The following is a 16,455-nucleotide window of genomic DNA, read 5'->3' on the forward strand; positions in this document are numbered from 1 at the left end:
TTGTGATTATCTTAAATCACATGTTTAATTAAAATTATTAAAAATAAACAAGCTATTAATTATAATTATTAAGCATATAATAAATTAATAAAATTACCTAAAACTATGGAGATAATGACAAATAAGCAAAATTACCTAAAATCGTGGAATACATGACAACTAAGCAAATTTACTTCTCAAATAATAGTATAGATAGATATGATTTTCTTTAATCTTTACCCATATAAATTCAGGACTAGACATATGTGCAAATGTAGTCATTTGTTTACTGATGCATCTTTCTTGGCTAAGACACTGATTTTTCTTAAATTTGTCCAACTTCCCACATATATGACCTGTAGCAGTTACATTCATTTTTTCATTTTAACTAAACTTGTATTTGATCTTATAATATAATCATCATACCAACACTCCACTACAATAATTTGTTTTGAAACCCTTTTTCCAAATCGCAAGTCCATATTCCAATAAGCTAACAAATTAGATAAGTCACCACAGATAAGTATGTGTATTAAATTATATGGATGGCAAACTGAGGATTAATAGTCTGTTTAGAACATGATCAAAAGAAAGAAGGTTAGGATAGATGATATATCAAATCTAGATTTGGTGTTCAAATAGTCCAAGCAAGGAATCGCATCGCACACACACACTTCTGCCATTTCCATCATGTGTGTTCCCTCACGCACCACTGTCCACTTACTATCTCATTATACACCAAATTTAAATGTTTTTCAATCCACCAAGTCTATAAATCATTCCACACGGTCATTTTTTTTGTTTATTTAATGTATAATCCAATAGACTCAAACGGTATTAAACTTTTCCAATATATCATCAACGAATCTTCCAATTGATATGCATATATTTCTAATAAAGAATGTTTAACATTTAGCTCTAAAGATGTTAGGTAAACTGTAAACATCCCATAAATTTGGAGCGGTTTAGCCAAGAATTACATAACCAATAGCCCTTTCTCAAAAAAAAAAAAAGAATTGCATAACCAAATAAATTTTATGAGATTTCTGAATATATGTACAAGTAAAATTCTAAAACAAATAGTGTGTTTATTTTATATAGGAATTAGGAAATAGCTTAAAGGATTTTTTTAAATAAAAAACTCATCTTATTTACGTAAAAGCTTGAGACTGTCGATATACAAAAGTTACAAAATAACCTTATAACCGAAGCCATATTTATAAATCACTGGTGGTCTCTCTCACTATAAATACTCCTTGGCTCCCTTACAAAAATGCTCACACTCTTTAACTACTCTCAACTTTTAAACCGAACTCTCTTCTCTTGTTGGTCTCTGTAATGGCACGTCTTCTTCAAGAAGCCACCTCTCCATCTCCGCTGGAGGTTTCTCCGACATTAAGCTCCGATCTCATAGTCATCATAGCTGCTCTTCTCTGTGCACTCATTTGCGTCCTCGGCTTACTCGCCGTCTCTCGATGCACCTGGCTCTGGCGTATAGCCACCTCGAACTCGGGCCAGACTCATCAACCGCCGGTAGCTGCGGCCAATAAAGGATTGAAAAAGAAAGTCCTCCGTTCTCTGCCGAAGGTCACCTACTCGCCGGATTCTCCACCGGCGGAGAAACTCGCCGAGTGTGCTATCTGTCTGACGGAATTCGCCCCCGGCGATGAGATCAGAGTGTTGCCGCAGTGTGGTCATGGTTTCCACGTATCGTGTATTGACACGTGGCTTGGGTCCCATTCTTCGTGTCCTTCTTGCCGTCAAATCTTGGTTGTTGCTAGTGCTAGGTGTCACAAATGCGGCGGGTTGCCCGGTAGCTCAAGCTCAGGATCCGAACCCGATGCCGGTATCAAGCAACTTGAAGATGCTCCTGATAATTTCTTACCTTGATTCTTTTGAGACCTTTCCCCATATTTCACACTATATATAATATATTAAGAATGTTCATTGTCATCATTTTAATGGATAATGTTAATCTATCATATGCATTAATATATATATTTATTTGTTGTAAATATATTATGTAATGGAAAGTTAATATCACAAACATTTTATTTCTTTGTAAATTGCAAATGAATGAGAAAAAATAATCTAATACATTATTTATGGATATATGGACACGATTTGTGAACTGCCTATAGACCATGAAACAGTTTCAGGTCGAACTTGAAACTGAGACCTTGGACCACACAACATATTAAAGATTTAGTACCAAACAAAACTACCAGATGCTTGATTCCATTTTGTTGTTGTCTGTATCCATTAGCTTATGGTGTGTGAATATGCAGCGGTAACGATGTATTTGTTAATGGTACACATTTTATATGTTTTAGATTGTTCCATGTCCTGCCGAACGAATCAAACCCTACTTTAGCAAAAATACATAAGTATCTAATTACTAAATACTAATTATATTTATTTTAACCCCCACGCACTTCTTTAATTATCATAGTCTATAAATCAACATTTCTCATCATAAAAATGATTTGCTTCATCCGATAGAAAATGTCAGTTCTGTATATAATTCATGTAAGAATTCAACAAATACATAGGCATTTCGCCTTGTCGTATGTATGCAAATATAGTTAACGTCTAGTTTCATGTATAGAAACATCAAAAAGCTTAAACCAATCTAATTGAACATTGTTGGTTATTTGTTGTTACGATTTCGATTAACTAATAGAATATTCCATGGACAGGTAGACAGATGGACCAATGTGCATGGAACGGATGGTGTGATGTGTGTTGTCAGAGTTTTCTCTTTTCCCTTTTCCATTAATAAAGCAGCAAACTGGTAAAAGTAGAGTTCTAAATATTTAATTTATTCATGTTTTTTTTTGTTAAAAAGCAGTACTTTATAGTATTGGGAACACGAGCTTGTATCCCACTAAATTATCAAACGCAACTTTAAATTATTAGGACTTCGAAAATGACCATGATCCATGAAGATGGACTTATTTTGTCGTCGAACATTGACCTACCAAAAGATCGCCAAAATATTCAGAGTACAACTAAAGTGTGAGTTAAGACAATGAGAAAGTACTATTTTGATAATGATTAGTCAAGATGTAGATAATTACAGTCACGATAAACAACTATAATATGATTATTCATCTTTCTCTGTGTAGCCATCAAATAAAACACGTACGAATAATGATGGTCCACCATCGCGAGCTATCATAATTCATCACGAGTTTCTCCACTATGGAAAGTGCAGTGCGTCCATGTGCTAAGTGCTAAACTGCTAATCTTATTTAATCGTATAATAATATCCATAGAAAGTTTTGTAACATGGTAATCTAAATTATCAGAACCTCGTGGGTCGAATGGTAAAGAAGAGATGGATTCCGGACACCACCATGTTTTAGTTCCGGCTCCAAATTCGATTGTTATTTGATTACATGTTTTTAAACTTTTTTGCCGTGTAATCAAACATAGAAGTCTTACACTTTGTTTCCAACATCTTCTAAACCCAAACGTTTATTTTCGTAATAATATTTACCATTTAGTAAAAAAAAACCATGTTTTAGTTCTGGTCCATTTGTGAGTTCCAAAAAAAAAAAAAAAAGTTCTGGTCCATTTGTTTGGTGAAATTAAGTCATATTACTCTTAAACATCCACACAAATATAAACATTTGTTTTTTTTTTGGCTTATTTGCATATCAGAAAGATGATATTTCAATTGGTCCGGAATACCTCATGCTAATCAAAGAAAAAAAAACTCAAGTTGCATAATGACATTGAATATAGCATTATATTCACATTTTCGAGCTGCAAGCAAGCTATAACCAGTTATCCCAAATTTTTGATTTATCTATACATGTAGACAACAATAACTAATACAATTCAATCTTATAGATTTTTAGATTTCTTGGACAAATAAATTCATTTTCATAGTAAATACTTACCTTTTCTAACTGGCAATCTCCCATTCATACTCTGCATATATATGCTACTTGAAAACTAAAAATCATATTGTTAAAATATATCCAAGTTCGATTATTGTTGTTGTTGTTGTATTATTGTACGTGCATGCATGTGCATGACCTGCGTTACCTTATTCTTTGGCTTTATCTCTATGGATAGATGATAGCATTTTTGCTTGTCTCTCTAATCGTATTATTAAACTCTAGCTATTATGCTTTATCATATTAAATTTTAGTGATTATTTATTTCTGCTGAATCATAAATAAAGAGTATTAAGTATAGAGTGAAGAGCTGCTTTTTTTTTTTGGGAAGTAGGAACTATAAATTCTCATAGAAAAATGATGAGGCCAACATTCCAAATCTGGCCGGATATTCCCACATTCGTGTTTTTACGTATTTTTTTAGCAATTTATTTATTTATATATATTACCTTGAATGCTTGATTCTTCTAGCTAGTTGTGTTATAAAACAAAACTAGATTATGATCCGCGCTTTGAAAGCGCGGAATATTTTACGATGAAAATTTTCACTAATAACTTAACAAATATTTTAGTAACTTTTAAAGAGTGTATTTAAAATATTTTGCATTTAAATTAGTGTTTCTAAATTCAACCCGATTGTGATTATACCGGTTAATCCGGAGATCTGATAATTCAATTTAGGTTTTTAAAATATTCATATTAATAAAAATCACTAAAATCCGAGACTAACCGATTGAACTGATGGATGACCAATATGTAATCTAATTTGATTTAAATTGTAATAGTTTCATAATTTGTAATCTTATAATCCAAATTTTAAAGTTCATTATTTTGCAATTTATGAAATTATGATGTTTCTAAAAAATTTTAAAGAAAAAATGATAGATATAAAATATTAAGATTAATTATTGTATTGTTTGGAAATATTGATAGTAGTATAAAAATATATTGTTTGGAAACATTGATAGTAGTATAAAGAAATAAATATATTGTTTGGAAACATGGATAGTAGTATAAGGCTCTAATTGGTGACCAAAGGAATGAATGGGAATGAGTGATTCCTCTTCATTCCCCAAATTTTACACCATTTATGTGGAATATTTTTTTTCTAGTGTTCCTTTTCGTTCCTTTTAATTTAAGGAATTATAAAGTAAAAGTATTCCTTATAAAATCTGGCAAGGAACAATAAAGAATAAGTATTCCTATTATTTTGTTCCTCTGCATTCCATTCCTCTTTGTTCCTATTATTCCATTTGTGGTCACCAGTTAGAGCCTAAGTAATTAAACATTGGTGATTAATGTAGGTTTAACTATAAAGTATAAAGGTGTATTTAATTTAAAAATTTACAAAATAAATGTTAGGTCCAACAGAATGTTTCTGTTTTAATAAGATATATCATCATTGGTTGAATCTATTTGAATGAATAAATTGTACATTTTTGGACGCATTAACGTAATGTTCATTACATTCTGGTTTGATAGACATAAAGCAATATCTCGTTCGCGCATTATAAATTTTACACTTGAATAAGACTAAATTTCTAATGCACGATTTGATATGTTTTGTTATGGAATATACATGCGCATCAGCGCATGCTTTATTGATTTTGAGGATTTAACTTTTCTTATTTGGAAATTTTGGCTTTTCGAGATTATCATTTATCTATGATATATTCCCAATATAACTAAATTGCATTGTTTTTGTTGATTGTTGAGATATTTTAACTTTTATCAGCGCTTATGAAAAAAAAATATATATAGAGCTAGGAAGGATCAATATATACTGTATTTTAGTTACTACGATTGCTAGGCCTCGTTGGTATTTATTGGGCTTCAAAAGTCGAAACTAGAGTAAACTTAACAAAGCGAAATTTTACTCTCTTGTTAAATATTTATAAAGAAAAGTTCAAAACTGAACCAGTGACACTGCAAACCGGCTAAACTATTATAATAACAATCTCTTGTTGCATGTTCATGAAGAAAAGTTCAAAACTGAACCATTGACACTGCAAACCGGCTAAACCATTATAAGACCATAATCATGGTTAGGGTTGTGCCTGGCAAGCCAAAACAGCGGTTACATTGGTGATAAAATCCTGATTTTTGAAAGTCACAGCAAGTTTTTTTCATTTGGCTAAAGCATTTTTATCTATAGTAGACCGCCTAACCGGCCGAATGTAGCAACTCATCTGAAATGTCATTTTCACAATCACAAACCAAAATATTAAGCACAAGTAACAAAATAAACTGCAATATAAAATAAAAATATGGTTCATCCTAAGAAAACTAAGTATAGTTTATCCAAAAAGGGCATGGATTACGTCATAGTGAAGAACTCTAGGGGGCCAAAATGAGAAGAAAAGGTTTCATTAGGATGAAGAGGAACAATGGTAGTAACCCATAAGGTTTATGTGGAAGCAACCAGGTGGCTTCTGTCCCAACCAAAAGTGAGTGACATTCATTCATGTTTAGTGTCAAGCTGATCAAGCTTTACATTCATATACCGTTTTAAATGCACGGATTTAAATATCAGAAACAAATAAAAAAGAAGTCAGGTAAACACGAGAACAAAAAAAAGATTTAACATATCAAACATCAAAATCAAGGAAAATTTAGAGTTAAATTAGAGAAGACAATCAAAAGACGCTTGATTGTGTTGTGATATCAAAATCACTATTCTATTGGGAACAACTCATTACCAGAAGCACATGTGGAATCAGTGTCGTCCTCTTCGTTCTCTTCTAACGATCTTCCCATAGTTTCACGAGTGAAGAAGTACGTCACCAAAACTCCAGCGATACAAACTGCACCGAGGATTAAAAACGCTATTCTCACGCGTCTTACCTCTGGAAAAACCTCTCCTTTGTCCTTTTCTTCGTGTTTAGTGGCCCACAAGAAACCAACCGTCCCAACAATGGCTCCAAACTTCCCGGCAGCTCCGGATATCCCGTGACACGTAGACCTAAACCTTGTCGGGAAAAGCTCCGCCGGGATGATAAATGTCGTCGTGTTCGGCCCAAAGTTGCTAAAGAAAAAGATCAATCCGTAAAGAATCATAAAGCCTTTATTAGTCTTCTCATGCTTAGACCAATACCAACTGTACGGTATCCCAGCGACTAGGTAAACAACGGCCATACAGAAAAAACCCATTATCTGAATCTTGACACGACCGACTCTATCGATGAAATAGACGGTAAACCAGTAGCCGGGGATGGTGGAGCAAGCGGCTATGATGGCTGCGAGTTTAGCCACCTCAAAGGCAGAGTCATAGACGTTTGTGGAGTTGAGAGGTTTGTTGGAGAAACTGAAGATTTGAGAGAGGAGGAGGTTGCTTGTGTAAAAGACCACGTCCACTAGGAACCAGTTGGCTGAGGCTGCGAAGAGGTCACGGCCGTGAAGGCTGAAGAAACGGCGGGAGAAGAGTTTGTAGGAGGAAGAAGAAGATGGTGGTAGTTCTAGTGTCTCCGATGATGTATCGTCGGCTATTTGAGACATCGTGGTTGGGGACATGACTCTTTGCATGTCTTTTGCTGCTTGTCTTGCGTTGTTTTCAACAAGAGCTGTGTATCTGCATGCATTTTTAAATGTTTGGTATTTGAACAATTGAACTACTGATTTGATCTTTAGTTGAAAACACAGAAAAGGGGAAAATACAAAAGCGTTGCACAAACAAAAAAAAGGGGAAAATACAAAAGTAAAGATTTATTGCTCGAAGTTCATTGGTAAAATCATCTAAACTAAAAATTATTGTCCTTAGTTAGTGGATAAGGTTATAAATATATTCAAGATTTTGTAAAAGTTATAAAGCACATATACTACATAAACATATGTAAATTAGTATGTTCTTATTTCAACTGAATCACAACAAAAGAGAGCTATACCAAAGTTAGAAGAGATCACTGTCTCAACTGGAAATGAATCTAACCATTGTATAAGAAGTTCTTAAGTTCGAGTAATCACTATGACGAAACTACATGATGTGTTTACGGATCTGGGGACTAGAAATTCGGTCAGAACCTTTTGGTAATTTCAAAAAACGAAAAAAAAAAAATAATATATATATAATATTATATATATATCAAAGCTCACTAAATAACCAATGCGGAGAATGAATGAATGACATGCCTTTTATATATCGTACATATGTCCCAACTTATAGTATGCGTGACATTTCGAATTAACAAAACTAATTAGATAAAATTGTTCGAATTTCAGTTGATTATTAACCACGTTTTCCTTTATAGTCAACAAATATTTACTGAAACTTTACAGTCGAAACAGATTAGCTAGGTTTAATACTAGAGATTGTTTCACCAGCTAAACTAAAAATTAGTCATAAGATATACATATATATTCGACTTTTATTTATAAGGCACATATAATCAAACTGGGAGAACTTGATAGGAAGAGATTACATATTATTTGGAGAGATAGAATCTAGTTATTAAAGGACATGAAGACATAAAGGCTTCATTGCTGAGTCAGGCCCAAGTGCATTTGATTGGGCCAGCGTCTGAAGTTCAAAATGAGAAGAAGAAGAAGTCCAACTCAGCTTGCTCTGCAACGGTCATGAAGACCAAAGTACAGAGTCATCAAGCACGCTCAAGATGTGGTCCTGGTACGGTACTGCCAGCTCATTGTCTCAAGACATCGAACAGATTTGAGCTGCTCAACCCATGTGGAGTTGTTGGCTAAAAGACAAGACAAAGAGTGTATATAAAAGTTATGGGTTGTAAATCATTTTCTCTTAAGTTGAAAGATAATAAAAAGTAAAAGTTAATCTTCTTCTTCAAGCGTTTCTCTCTGATCTTTATGGTATCAGAGCTATGGAGGAAAACCCAGATCCGTTTTCTACTCCATCTCTGAGTATATCTCAGTGTGTTACACTCAAACTGTCTTCTTCCAACTACTTGTTATGGAAAACACAGTTTGAATCCTTCTTGTCGAGCCAGTCGCTTCTTGGCTATGTTACCGGTGGGCTTCCTCGTCCTACACCAACTATCACAACTCGCGAAGGTGACGTCGTGACTGAAGCAGCAAATCCAGAGTTCACCAAATGGGTCCGAAAAGAACAACTTGTTATGGCTTGGTTGTTTGGTTCCTTGACAGAAGATGCTCTCCGGTCTGTCTACGGCTTGAGCTCGGCGCAGGAGGTCTGGTTCAGTCTTGGGAAGAAATATAACCGGGTCTCTGCAACAAGGAAGCTAGATCTGCAGCGTAAGCTTCAAGGAATGACAAAGAACCGCAAGTCCATGACAGAGTATTTGGGTGAGATAAAGACTGTGTGTGACCAACTGGACTCAATAGGCTGTCCTGTTACAGATCAAGAGAAGATCTATGGAGCTCTAAGTGGTCTTGGTAAGGAGTATGAGTCAATCTGTACGGTCATTGAACACTCCATGGATGCAGTTCCTGAGATGTCTTTCGAAGATGCCATGTTCAAGTTGATAACTTTCGAAGACAAGCTTCAAACGTACACTCAACAGACTGATGTGAACCCTCACCTTGCGTTTCATGCTGGACGTGGCTACTCAAATCGAGGCAGAGGAGGTTATAGAGGTAGTGTAAGAGGAAGAGGTGGCAACTCTTACTCTACACGAGGCCGAGGGTTCCATCAACAGTTCACAGGCTCAAACTCCAACTCAAGACCTACTTGTCAAATTTGTGGACGCTATGGTCACACTGCTCTGAAGTGTTATAATCGTTTTGACCAAGATGACTCTGCTGCAGACACGATGCACAATGCTCTCATGACTATGAAGCTTTCTGAGCGAGAGCAGCTGGATGGAAGTGAGTGGTACCCAGACTCTGCGGCTTCAGCACACATCACCAACAACACCACTCAGCTTCAGTCATCTGAGGCTTATGTTGGAAATGACCAAGTGATTGTCGGTAATGGTGACTACCTTCCCATCACACATGTTGGGTCTATTGCCTTACAAACGTCTCAAGGTACATTACCTTTAGAAGATGTTCTTGTTTGTCCTGCGATTACTAAGTCTCTGTTGTCAGTTTCAAAGCTAACAAAAGACTATCCTTGTGAGTTCACTTTTGATGATGAATCTGTGTGTGTTAAGGACAAGGAGACAAAACAGGTAATAGCTCAAGGAAGAAGACATAAAGATCTTTACCTGTTGAAGAATGCGAGGTTTCAAGTCTTTTACTCTACGAGGCAACATACTTCAAGTGATGACATTTGGCACCAGAGGTTGGGTCATCCGCATAGAGACATTCTTCAACTCCTAGTTCGAAACAAGGCGATAGTAATGAATAAGACAAGCTCCTCTCTGTTGTGTGATGCTTGTCAATTAGGAAAAAGTTGCAGACTTCCTTTTGTAGCTTCAGAAACAATATCTAGTAGACCTCTTGAGAGGATTCACTGTGATTTGTGGGGTCCTAGTCCTGTTGGATCCACACAAGGATTTAAGTATTATGTGATCTTTATTGATAATTTCTCGAGATTCACATGGTTCTTTCCTTTAAAGCTTAAATCCGATTTCTTCTCTATCTTTCTGAAGTTCCAAAAGCTTGTTGAGACTCAGTTTCAGCAAAAGATTCAACAGTTTCAATGTGATGGGGGTGGTGAGTTTGTGAACAGACGCTTCATGGGTCATCTAGAGGAGTGTGGAATCAAGCAGTTGGTGTCATGTCCTCATACACCTCAGCAGAACGGCTTGGCTGAGCGAAAGCATCGCCATATCACTGAGCTGGGGCTAACAATGATGTTCCATAGCAAAGTCCCTCAACATCTCTGGGTTGAGGCCTTCTTTACTGCTACTTTCCTCGGTAACTTACTCCCATCCTCTGTTTTACCTGATGCTGAAAGCCCTTATAAGCGTCTCCATGGAAAGGTCCCAGTGTACACGGCATTAAGGGTCTTTGGATGCAAGTGTTTTCCCTACTTGCGTCCCTATATGATGAACAAACTTGATCCAAAATCTCTTGCTTGTGTTTTTCTCGGTTATAATGAGAAATATAAGGGATACAGATGCTTTCATCCCCCCACTGGAAAAGTCTACATCAGTCGCCATGTGTTATTTGATGAAACACACTTTCCTTATTCAGATATGTACTCTAAGTTTCTTCCTGCTACTACGTCTTCTTTACTCTCTGCTTGGCGTTTATCTGCTGTCACTTCGTGTGCCACTGATGCAGTCTCTGCAAGTGACTCCTTTACTTACCAAGAAGAAGATTTTCCTCCTCTGCAACGGTCATCAGCTGCTGCACCTCCACCTGTTCATCAGCCTCCTTCCCCGGTTCTTGACAACGCTGCTGAAGAGGTCGTTTTGACAGAAGACTCTGATGCTGATTCAGAACATCTGGATGCTCCGATTGTCGATGATGTTCCTCCTCCGATTGTCCAGCCTCCTCACAGTATGACAACACGAGCACGTTCTGGAATCATTAAACCAAACCCTCGCTATGCAATGTTCTCTGATAAATCAGATCTTGCAGAACCGAGGTCACTTCAAGCAGCGCTCAAGCATCCGGAGTGGAATGCTTCTATGCAAGTCGAGGTTGACAACATGGAAGAAACAGAGACTTTTGAACTAGTCCCTCCAGACGAGAATCAAAAGCCTCTAGGAAGTGGATGGGTTCACAAAACAAAGCTTAATGCAGATGGTTCTTTACTCAAGCGCAAGTCTAGGCTTGTTGCCAAAGGCAATCAGCAAGAGGAAGGCATCGACTTTCTTGAAACCTTTAGCCCTGTAGTTCGGACATCTACTATAAGAACCATCCTCCATGTTGCAGTTGCTAAGCGTTGGAACATCAAACAACTTGATGTTCAAAATGCTTTCCTACATGGTGATCTCAAAGAGGTTGTCTATATGAAGCAACCACCCGGCTTTGAGAATCCTTCTTGTCCAGATTATGTGTGGAGACTAAAGAAAGCAATTTATGGTCTAAAACAAGCGCCACGCGCATGGTTTGATAAGTTCAGTGACTTCATCCTTGCCTTTGGGTTTGAATGTAGCCTTTTCGACCCATCCCTCTTCGTCTATCATCACGGCACTGATGTTCTCTACCTGCTTTTGTACGTAGACGACATTCTTCTCACTGGCAACAATGATGCCTTGCTCAGCAAGTTGTTGCAGAGTCTCAACACTGTGTTCCGAATGAAGGACATGGGAGAAGTTCACTATTTTCTGGGTATTCAAGTCCATCATACTCCCGATGGCTTGTTCTTAAATCAGTCTAAGTATGCGAAGGATTTGTTGTTTGCTGCCGGGATGCAGGACTGTGCTCCAATGCCCACGCCTTTACCAGTTAAACTTCATCCTCTGCAGGGTGAAAATGAAGTCTTCTATGATCCTCGTTACTTTCGAAGCTTAGCTGGTAAACTCCAGTACCTCACGCTCACTCGCCCTGATCTTCAGTTCTCGGTGAATTATATTTGCCAGAAGATGCATATGCCAAGTGTATCTGATTTTCATCTACTCAAGAGGATCTTACGATATGTTAAAGGAACATTGGAGATGGGTATCAACATCACTGCAGCTACAAACTCTACTCTTGTCTGTTACAGTGATAGTGATTGGGCTGGTTGTCAATCTACTCGTCGTTCGACTGGTGGGTTTTGCACGTTTCTTGGTTCCAATATCATTTCGTGGTCTGCACGTCGTCAAGAAACAGTCTCCAAGTCCTCCACCGAAGCTGAGTACAGAACTATGTCCACGGCTGCGTCTGAAGTTGCTTGGTTGCAGAACTTGCTCGGTGGCTTAGGTCTGCAACAAACTGTCACTCCTCTGTTGCTCTGCGATAACCTCTCGGCGGTTTATTTAACTGCGAACCCTCGGTTTCACAAGAGAACTAAACATCTTGAAGTGGATTATCATTATGTGCGTGAAAGGGTGGCTCTGAAGAAGCTCGAAGTCAAACACATCCCTGCTACACTTCAGCTTGCTGATGTTTTCACGAAGTCGCTTCCGCACGAGACGTTCTTCAAGCTGCGGTCCAAACTTGGTGTGTCGTTGCCTCCTACACTAAGTTTGCGGGGGTGTAAAAGACATGAAGACATAAAGGCTTCATTGCTGAGTCAGGCCCAAGTGCATTTGATTGGGCCAGCGTCTGAAGTTCAAAATGAGAAGAAGAAGAAGTCCAACTCAGCTTGCTCTGCAACGGTCATGAAGACCAAAGTACAGAGTCATCAAGCACGCTCAAGATATGGTCCTGGTACGGTACTGCCAGCTCATTGTCTCAAGACATCGAACAGATTTGAGCTGCTCAACCCATATGGAGTTGTTGGCTAAAAGACAAGACAAAGAGTGTATATAAAAGTTATGAGTTGTAAATCATTTTCTCTTAAGTTGAAAGATAATAAAAAGTAAAAGTTAATCTTCTTTTTCAAGCGTTTCTCTCTGATCTTTAGTTATAATAAAACTATGTTTATTAGCTGGAGCTTAAACCTGGGAAGAATAATTAATTAATACAAGGCATACTAAAACCATATATTAGACATCAAAATGAGAATACTATCCGAATACGTTATCAGGATGTAACCTAAAAAACGTATATATACCACTGTGTTCGGTATATTCGCTCACAAGTCAACTTACTTCATAGGAACAAAAACCACGACGTTCCCACTCTTTACATACCATACATTTATATTATTATATGTCTATAATCGGAACAAAATCATATCGAATTTAGGTTAAATTTCATGAATTCTTCACTCACATAAGATTCAGTTTCTCCAACATTGTTTCGAACGGAAACGTGGGTAGAACTTACATCTAACACACGATTGAACTTAATTTTAATGATTTGGTCTATAATTTTGCATTGAGATTTTAGAAACTGAAAAATTCTAAAGTTTGTGGACAATTGCGAACAAAGTCAAGCAAGACATTGCTTTTCTAACTAGCAAATATTGTTTTTTTTTGAGAAAAAAACTAGCAAATATTGTTATTTCTAACAAAATATGGAAATGGTCACTATTAGCGATCAATCTGAAGAGAAAAAATCGGGAGTCGTGGAATGTTTTTTTGACTAAGTAGGGTTAAACCCGGATCTATTAAAGACACAGATCTAATCTCTGGGTGGAGGTACAGCTTACGGATACACTCTCTCCTGAGCATTCAAATGAGCCGAAAGCAATAGTCCATATCCGTGTGGTCGGTGAGGTTTGAACCCGAATTTGTCGTATTAGGGTTTTAATTCCCTCAAGTGCCACTAAGCCACTACCACCGATTAAAAACCCGAGTCGTGGAATGTTGTCCCACTAAAAATGAAACGCTCTAGTTTATAATCGAAGCAATATATCCATACTGACAAACAATTGTTACAGTTTAAAAGACTTGTTCAAATATATTTTTCCTGCAATTATATTATACTCTCTCCATTTCATAATATAAAATCTTTTAAAGAAGATCTGATATTTTAAAATATAAGTTTTTAATACATTTAAAATAATTTTAATTTTATTCAAAATTGATTGACCAATAATATTTTACTTCTATATTTATGATTAGGTAATTTACTTTAAATTTTACATCATTTATAATCTAATTTTAAAAAATAATATTTTTTTTACCAAACATCTTACATATGGAACGGAGGGATCAATAGTTAAAACTTCAATAATATATAAGCGTCTGATATGTGTTGTGGAATAGATACGAAGCGAAGTCAGACAAGAAAGTGCATATAACATATTATATACTATGGTGATATTAAAAGATAAAATTTGATAAACAAAAAGAAAAAAAACAATAAAAGAACAACGACCAAGACAAAAAAGAGAAATACTAATAGTATATAGATTAATGCATATAAATATTAATATATATGTTGCTCAAAAAATATATAAATTCATACGCGGATAAATATATTTTGTTTTCACGGCGGAAAATATTTAAAATTCGAGAAAAAGACAAGAACCTGGCGCTTTCAGGCATGAGCATTCGCCAGTAAAACGTTAGCGCCGCGGGAATAGCACCGATCATCAGAATCAACCTCCAAGCAATATCCGACTCAGCCGGAGCCAAAGTCTCCACTCCAGCCGCTTCCATTTTCTCCAAACTCCCCTCTCCGGCCATCTTAAACGCCTCGCACACAGCCATCGTTACGGCTGAGCTCATCAAGATCCCCAACCCCTGCATCGAGAACACGGCTGCGATAAAAGCCCCACGCGTTTTCTTATTAGCGAACTCGGACATGATCGTGGCGGAGAGAGGGTAATCTCCACCGATCCCTAGCCCGAGGACGAACCTAAAGAATGCTAAACTCGCCAGGACGCAAGAGCGGCGAGTGGTGCAGACGGAGAAACCGCAGCCGAAGGAGCTGAACACCATGATCAAGAGACAGAGACCGTAGACTTTCCGGCGTCCGACACGGTCTCCTAAGTAGCCGAAGATGAGCTGTCCCAAGGCGGTGCCGAGGAGTGCGATGACGTAAGAGATGGAGAGAACAGCGGTTCCGATGGAGTCTTGGTGGTAATAGATTTGGCTGATCATTTTCATGACGGGAGCTATGCAGAAGAGATCGTAAGCGTCGGTGAAGAGGCCTAATCCGGCGATCATTATCGCCTTGAAATGGTACCATTGTACCCTCGCCGCATCTAACGCAGATAACACTCTTAACTCCGGCATCCTCCGTCGAGTTGCCCTAAATAATGTTTTTTGGCTTTTAATATGTTATAAAAATTATTTGGAAGAGTTCGTGGATACACAAACTGAATATTAACGAAGTCTCTGTCTCTGTCTCTTTGCTATAAATAATGTCTGAAGAGTTTTCTACTTCGAAAGATTTTGACTGCGAGGAACACACCACCTCCCTTGGATCTATTCCTCCACTTCCTTTAGTTGACTTTTCGTTTATAAAATCTGATTACAAAGTTTCCCTTTTCACGTCTGTTCTCATGATGGGCACAACAGAAGTTTTTTTTTTTTTTTTTTTGNTTTGAAGAGCTTTTAAATAACGTAATGGATAAATTTTAAATAATTTTGAGTTTATATATAAATAAAAATCAGTAAAAAAGTTTAGAGAATGTTATTGTTATTTAATTATCAAGGCGGTCCAATTTGATATTGGATCCGGTTAACCGGGGCTTCTAGCTCAGTTGGTAAAAGATTCACAGCTGTTAGTTCCATCATCTGAGTTTGAATTCCGGCCACTAAAAAATTAATATTTCAGTATCGTCAGGGACAGAGGACCGACATATTGCAACACGTGACTAGTATAGACCACTTCGGTAGGACTAGGATACCTCTGTATAATTTTAAAAAAATATTGGATCCGGAAGCCAAATAAATATTTTTTGGAGAAACTTTGTATAATATTAAAGTTTATAGCTTCAAGTTCTCAAAATTCAGGGTTCTAAAATAAATTTGATAGAAAGAAAGTGGATCTTGTGCAAATGTACACTTGCCACACCCTCTAAGCCTGCATTGTTAATTATATGACACTAGTTTTTATTATTAATATAAACTAGGAGACTCATTCGCGTTTATAAATGGAAATGAATATTTATTAAAAATCGTAATAGTTTATCAATTATATTTTCAGTTTTATATTTTCTATTATTTTAGTTACGGTTGTTGTCTATGAGTTATTGAGTTACTAT

General features: G+C 36.8%; 2 protein-coding genes across 2 annotated transcripts; one reads left to right on the forward strand and one right to left on the reverse strand.

Annotated features, from left to right (window-relative positions):
- Positions 1 to 1,269: 1,269 nt before the first annotated feature.
- On the forward strand, positions 1,270 to 2,043 carry LOC130498028 (RING-H2 finger protein ATL8-like; the record flags this gene model as incomplete). The annotated part of the gene is made up of 1 exon (XM_056991364.1): positions 1,270 to 2,043. A coding segment is annotated over one exon (600 nt), but the record flags the coding sequence as incomplete, so codon positions are not given.
- A 4,517-nt stretch (positions 2,044 to 6,560) lies between these two features.
- LOC108815447 (probable inorganic phosphate transporter 1-9) lies at positions 6,561 to 15,524 on the reverse strand. The gene is made up of 2 exons (XM_056990437.1): positions 14,772 to 15,524; positions 6,561 to 7,455 (listed from the first exon to the last, which is right to left on the reverse strand). The coding sequence occupies exons 1-2, from the start codon at positions 15,479 to 15,481 to the stop codon at positions 6,561 to 6,563; spliced, it is 1,605 nt and encodes a 534-aa protein (XP_056846417.1). The 5' UTR covers positions 15,482 to 15,524.
- Between the last annotated feature and the right edge of the window lie 931 nt (positions 15,525 to 16,455).

This window comes from Raphanus sativus, chromosome 7, assembly GCF_000801105.2.
Source record: "Raphanus sativus cultivar WK10039 chromosome 7, ASM80110v3, whole genome shotgun sequence".
NCBI lineage: Eukaryota > Viridiplantae > Streptophyta > Magnoliopsida > Brassicales > Brassicaceae > Raphanus > Raphanus sativus.

What these genes read in the sequence shown, in the direction of transcription:
- LOC108815447 (XM_056990437.1), bottom strand. Translation starts at nt 15,481, where the DNA reads ATGCCGGAGTTAAGAGTGTTATCTGCGTTAGATGCGGCGAGGGTACAA. An exon ending in CTCATGCCTGAAAGCGCCAG is followed by an intron (nt 7,456 to 14,771) that starts GTTCTTGTCTTT and finishes AAATGCATGCAG; the next exon opens with ATACACAGCTCTTGTTGAAA.